This window comes from Polistes dominula, unplaced genomic scaffold (genome assembly GCF_049000335.1).
Source record: "Polistes dominula isolate Pdom_NZ unplaced genomic scaffold, Pdom_raw_medaka contig_19, whole genome shotgun sequence".
Classification (NCBI taxonomy): domain Eukaryota; kingdom Metazoa; phylum Arthropoda; class Insecta; order Hymenoptera; family Vespidae; genus Polistes; species Polistes dominula.
The window spans coordinates 843,998-850,954 of NW_028301058.1; the positions used below are offsets into that span (position 1 = coordinate 843,998).

The following is a 6,957-nucleotide window of genomic DNA, read 5'->3' on the forward strand; positions in this document are numbered from 1 at the left end:
AATACTAATAATAATAATACTAATGAAAATTAATTTCTCTTTTCATTTTCTTTCCATTATCTTTTATGTTAGAAGATCAATCAAAAATCGAAATAACGTAATTAAAATAATTGTTGTTTAATAAAAAAAGGACAAACTAAATACGCTTAAAGCTAGAGAACTTTCGACAGCCATTTAAAAATATGAGCTTAGTCGACATATATATATAAAATTATTATAGTCATTTTATGACAAGTTTGTTTTTTTTTCTTTTCTTTTTTTTTTTTTTTTTTTTTTTACAAGGAGAAGTTATAAAAACCCTTCCCTATAATTATGCAATAAAAAACGTTCAATTCCGTGTTACATTATCGATGGTAGAAAATTGATGTGTATGGAAGAATGAAGACCCCTCCCGCCCCCGCCCCCGCCCCCTCCTCCATAAATCTCTTCTCGTATTTTACACAGAAGATTAAAATGACCAATATTTTCATGTAATTTCATTTTTCAATAGTTTCTAAAATCAATGCAGAATTCAATGAGAGACGAAAGTGATTTACAACTATGCCATATTTCTTTTTTTGAGTCAGTGTCAGATATCCCAGTCAGATATCACATCATAAAACTCATCATAATGTTGAAGAAGCATTGATCGATAATACAACAAACAGACTAAAATACATATACATATATATACATATAGTACTGCGAATATTAAATACAAAATTGAATACGTATTATCGGTGATTAAAACTAATTCAGCTTTTAGTGGCATATTTTTTGTTTGTTTGTTTGTTTTGTTTATGATTAAAATGTGTGCTTAAAATATTATTAGGTAACAAAACCTTGACTCCTTTTGCAATAATATTACCATGAATACTTAAAGAACATTGCACTTTCCAGTACGTCTTCGTTTTCGACGATTTTTTTCCAATTCAGCTGGTGGTTGATTTCTAATTATTCGTACAACCTAAAGAATCATTCAACATTTATCTTGATACTTGATTATATTATTACTGATCTTTTGTTAATTAATTATAAATCTGACAATTTTTGTTCTGACCAATTTCATAATAAATAATGTACATGCAATAATTAAAATAATATAAAACAATATTATCATTCCATTTCTAAATAATATTATACCTACTTCATGAAACGCATCGTCCACATTTAAAGGTGGATCTTTGGCAGATGTTTCAATATAAGGAATACCCAAACGTTGTGCCAATTCACGTCCCTGTTCTTCTGTTACTTTTCTTAAATGTACTAAATCAACTTTATTGGCAACAAGAAGCATCGGATAAACATCTCTGTCTTTAACTCTAAGAATTTGTGTATGAAAATTGACAATATTTTCATACGATTGTTTATCGGTTACAGAATATACCAATAAAAATCCATCACCCTTCCTCATGTATTGTTCACGCATTGCACTAAACTCTTCCTGGCCTGCTGTATCTAGCACTAGCAGATACAACAAAAATACAGGGTTTTTTTCTTTTTTTTATACTTTACTTATCAAATTCTAATCACAATTACTTCTACCTAATTTGATTCTACTCTGATTTTAGCCCTTTCGCGGCGAACATGTGCTCGGTGCTCGACTATGGACACTTCCTCTCAGCGAACAGCGCCATTTGGCACTCGACTATGGACACTTCCTCTAAACGAACAGCGCCTTATGGCGCTGTGAATTTGATTTACAAACGTTATGCGTACCATGTCGTCCGTACAAACAACCACTATAGCATTGGCTGCTGAGAGAGAGCATTTCATTTTTAAGCGCTTCGCCGCGAAAGGGTTAAGTTTGTAACATTGGAATTAAGCTTTACATTTACTAATCATCAATGAATACATTACAATATAAATTATTGAATTAAATGAATGATATATTTACCATCTAGAATACACCATTGATTATCCACTTCGGTATGTTGAATGTAACTGTCCTCGATGGTAGGATCATAGTCGGTGACAAATAATTTTTGAAAGAACTGTATGGTCAATGCACTTTTTCCAACTCCTCCATCTCCAACCACGACCAATTTGAAAGTCTTAAGGTTGTCATTATTAGGAGGTCGTGTCATACCGCCTCTGAATCTCCCACCCCCACCCCCACTGTTCTGCCTACGTCTGCCTATCCTGACAATTCTTCTAATATTATCTTGCCAGTCCTTTTGCACACAAATTCAACTAATATTGTTTTCCAATGAAAATTCCTGAAATAAATCAAAAGTAAAAACATGTCAGAACAATTTTGTTTTATAATCAACACATTGTCACTGCTAAATGATACTTAAAGACAATTCATTTTATTTGTAGGAAAATAATGCACCTTTTTTATTTACAACAACAGAAATATTCAACGATTATTGATAAAAATGTGAAAGGTTATGTTTTAAATATTAAAAATGATTTCTCACCTTACATGATCTGCCACTCCTGTGTGTCGTGCTGCCAGCTGTTAGATATTTTCTAGTATGCGCAACCCTTCAAGATATATATGTGTACAAAGTTCACATGTATATGTGTGCGTACATAAATGCGTCAATGTTCACATGTACATGAATCCTACAAAATTACACGTGTATATATATATATATATATATATAAATAATATCTATTTTATTATGTATATTCATTGTTTAAAACAATATCATTAATTTATACACAATATTATTTTTCTAACCTATATGAAATAGAAAATATACTAACCTAATGCACTTTGAACTGTTTAGTTGATCAAGATTATTCTTAATTTTTATTAATCGTTTGTTAAAATTGTTGATTAAAAAATATTGTAATAAATTGTTGAAAAATAAATAAATGATAATATATATGTTAATTATAAAAACTTTCAATATATAAACTAATCAATGTAGTCTATCACTGAGATTGATAACATCACTACGTACAACTAGTGAAAATAAATTCACTAGTTTCATTCCTAGATAATACTTTCTACAATCAAGCTAAGAGAAATAACCAATCACAAGCGTTGAATAGAAATTGATGTTTATTATTAATTTCTTAAGTTTAATTTCATTGGTTGGTTACACTGTCAATCTAGTACCGCGTCTTTCTAACTATTCAGTAGAAATTATAGGTTAGGGAATATAATAAAGTTGCGGTTTTTAATCTATGTGTGTACATAAATAAAGAAAACAATTAAAGAATATAATTTTTTAAAAAGAAATATTAAAAATTAACTATATAATAGTGATATGCATGATTATATTGTAAGTATTACATAATTTTATGTTATAAAAACAAAATAATATAAATCTTAACCTATCAAAGTTATAACTTATACTTTATAGTATAAACATATCATGAGATTATGTTATTTTGATAAAAATAATATTCATTTTATTCCTTATTTCAGTTAGAATAATTTCTAAGTACATTTTATTATCTACAACACATAACAACCATGGACGCTGACCTATATGATGAATTTGGTAATTACATTGGACCGGACTTAGCATCAGAAAGTGAAGATGAAACCGAATATGGAAATGTTGGAGATGATGCAGAAGACAGGGAACGTTCTGATGAGGAGATGGAAGATGACAAAGATGAATCTAGAGATAATGCAGAACAAGGTTTATCTACAGCTGTTGTTTTACACGAAGATAAAAGATATTATCCTAGTGCATTAGAAGTGTATGGTCCAGAGGTAATATTATTATTATTTACAAATATACATTTATTTTGTACATTTTTATATGAATTATTTTTGTTATTTAATAGGTTGAAACTCTCGTACAAGAAGAAGATGCACAACCATTAGATAAACCTTTGATAGAACCTACTAGGAAACCTAAATTTCAAATAAAACAACAACAATTACCAGAGACAACTTATAGCATTGAATTTTTAGCTGACATGATGGATGCACCTCATTTAATTAGAAACGTCGTATTACTTGGACATTTGCATCATGGAAAAACTACTTTGGTTGATTGTCTTATACGACAAACGCATCCTTATATACACAGTGTTACAGATGAAAAACCTTTGAGGTAATATAACATTTATGAAGAATAATTCATTGAAATTTATATTAAAATTTGAATTTATTTAGATATACGGATACTTTGTTTACTGAACAACAGCGTGGAGTATCAACAAAAGCAACACCCGTTACTCTGCTGTTACAAGATGTTAAATCAAAATCATATTTGTTAAATGTATTTGATACACCAGGTCATGTGAATTTTTCGGATGAAGCAACAGCTGCTATTCGTTTGTCAGATGGTGCAATACTCATCGTTGATGCAGCAGAAGGTGTTATGCTTAATACAGAACGTTTATTAAAGCATGCATTACAAGAAAAATTAGCATTAACCGTATGCATCAACAAAATAGATCGTCTTGTTTTGGAATTAAAATTACCACCTTTAGACGCGTATTATAAATTACGACACATCATTGAAGAAATCAATGGTTTAATTGCATTATATTCAGATTCTGAAAATACAGCTTTCGTTTCACCAGCTATTGGAAATGTATGTTTCGCCAGTTCTGAATATAACGTCTGTTTTACTCTTAAATCCTTTGCTGCTCTTTATGCCAAAAGTTATCCATCACTTAATACAAATGAATTTGCAAAAAGATTATGGGGAGATATATACTTTAATTCAAAAACACGAAAGTTTACTAAAAAACCTCCACATAATACAGCTCAACGTAGTTTTATTGAATTCATATTGGAACCACTGTATAAAATATTTGCACAAGTTGTTGGGGATGTTGATACAACTTTACCTGATGGTTAGTATATTAAATCATTTGAATTACATAATTATATATAAATTTATTCACTGACTATTTATTTACAGTTCTGAGCGAATTAGGAATTCGATTGACGTCAGAAGAAATGAAAATGAATATTAGACCACTATTACGTTTGGTGTGTACACGTTTTTTGGGAGACATGTGTGGTTTAGTCGACATGTGTGTTATGCACGTTCCTAGTCCACAAGCACATGCACCAATAAAAGTTCAGCATGTTTATACAGGTCCTATAGATTCTCCTCTTGCACAGGATATGGTTAACTGTGACCCTGAGGTAAGTTTGATTTGTTTTAAATATACCTAAGATACTTAATTATTTTTAAATGATTTTGATTTTGATTTTCAGGGAAGATTAATGATTCATAGTACAAAAATGTATCCAACAGAAGACTGCACGTTATTCGTTGTCTTAGGGAGAGTAATGTCAGGAACACTTGAAGCAGGTCAACGTGTACGAGTTTTAGGAGAAGCATATTCAAGAACTGATGAAGAAGATTCACGAGTGTTAACTGTTGGCCGATTATGGATAAGTGAAGCACGTTATTCAATTGAATTGAGTCGTGTACCTGCAGGAAATTGGGTACTCATAGAAGGAATTGATAGGCCGATAGTAAAAACCAGTACAATTACCGATCTCAACAATACAGACGATCTACATATCTTCCGACCGTTGAAATTTAATACCCAAAGTGTTATTAAAATTGCTGTTGAACCAGTCAATCCATCAGAACTTCCAAAAATGTTGGACGGTTTAAGAAAAGTGAACAAAAGTTATCCGCTACTAGGAACACGCGTTGAAGAGAGCGGTGAACACGTTGTTTTGGGAACTGGTGAATTATATTTGGATTGTGCTATGCACGATTTACGTCGCATGTATTCTGAGATTGATATCAAGGTCGCTGATCCGGTTGTTGCATTTGCTGAAACTGTAGTTGAAACCAGTTCTCTCAAATGTTTCGCGGAAACTCCGAATAAGAGAAACAAATTGACGATGATCGCTGAACCACTTGAAAGAGGTCTTGCGGAAGACATCGAAGCTGAACACGTTAAAATTACTTGGAACAAGTAAGTCAATTACAGAATGTTTAATAATTAATGAATACTATTAAAATTCGATCAATTATTATGTTAATAGAAAAAAATTGGGAGAGTTTTTCCAAACAAAGTACGATTGGGATTTGTTAGCCGCAAGAAGTATATGGGCCTTTGGACCAGATGCAACAGGTCCTAACATTTTGGTAGACGATACTTTACCATCCGAAGTGGACAAGAGTTTGTTGAGCAGTGCTCGTGATGCTATTATTCAAGGATTTCAATGGGGTACACGTGAAGGACCACTTTGCGAGGAGCCCATTCGAAACGTCAAATTTAAAATATTAGATGCTGTAATAGCTCAAGAACCATTGCATCGAGGTGGTACGTAATTGTTATTATTATTATGATTATTCTTTTTCATTGTCACTTTTAAGATTATATGAAACAATTGCAGTGCTGTATGAAAACAAATTTTGCTAACCAGTCAACGTGTTAATCTATTTGTTCTATTTTTCTTTGTTTATTTATTGTAATCAGGTGGTCAAATTATTCCAACCGCTAGGAGAGTCGCGTATTCGGCTTTTTTGATGGCCACACCGAGATTAATGGAACCTTATTTCTTTGTCGAAGTTCAAGCACCTGCCGATTGTGTGTCCGCCGTTTATACTGTTTTAGCAAAACGTCGAGGTCACGTTACTCAAGATGCTCCTGTTCCAGGAAGTCCATTGTATACAATTAAAGCTTTCATTCCTGCAATCGATAGTTTTGGTTTTGAAACAGATTTAAGAACGCATACTCAAGGCCAAGCATTCTGTTTGTCCGTTTTTCATCACTGGCAAATTGTACCGGGTGATCCACTGGATAAAACTATTACCATTAGACCATTAGAACCACAACCTGCTACACATTTAGCTAGAGAATTCATGTTGAAGACACGTAGACGTAAAGGTCTCTCTGAAGATGTTTCCATCAATAAATTCTTCGACGATCCTATGTTGTTGGAATTAGCCCGACAAGACGTACTATTAAATTATCCGTTATAATTTATGATTAATTAGGTTTATCATCATTTGTACAAATTGATACAATTAAAGAAAATAATAATAATAATAATAAAAAAACAATACACTTTTCCACATCCGA

The 6,957-nt window shown here is 31.8% G+C and overlaps 2 protein-coding genes across 2 annotated transcripts; one reads left to right on the forward strand and one right to left on the reverse strand.

The window, feature by feature from the left end:
* Positions 1 to 235: 235 nt before the first annotated feature.
* Positions 236 to 2,892, reverse strand: LOC107068864 (ras-related protein M-Ras). Its single transcript, XM_015325686.2, has 5 exons — positions 2,695 to 2,892; positions 2,403 to 2,550; positions 1,877 to 2,198; positions 1,127 to 1,443; positions 236 to 946 (listed from the first exon to the last, which is right to left on the reverse strand). The coding sequence occupies exons 3-5, from the start codon at positions 2,064 to 2,066 to the stop codon at positions 857 to 859; spliced, it is 597 nt and encodes a 198-aa protein (XP_015181172.1). The 5' UTR covers positions 2,067 to 2,198; positions 2,403 to 2,550; positions 2,695 to 2,892; the 3' UTR covers positions 236 to 856.
* A 156-nt stretch (positions 2,893 to 3,048) lies between these two features.
* Positions 3,049 to 6,957, forward strand: LOC107068861 (116 kDa U5 small nuclear ribonucleoprotein component). The gene is made up of 8 exons (XM_015325679.2): positions 3,049 to 3,218; positions 3,365 to 3,658; positions 3,733 to 4,004; positions 4,067 to 4,755; positions 4,824 to 5,053; positions 5,126 to 5,844; positions 5,915 to 6,195; positions 6,352 to 6,957. Exons 2-8 carry the CDS (start codon positions 3,413 to 3,415, stop codon positions 6,855 to 6,857), a joined length of 2,943 nt encoding a protein of 980 aa, XP_015181165.1. The 5' UTR covers positions 3,049 to 3,218; positions 3,365 to 3,412; the 3' UTR covers positions 6,858 to 6,957.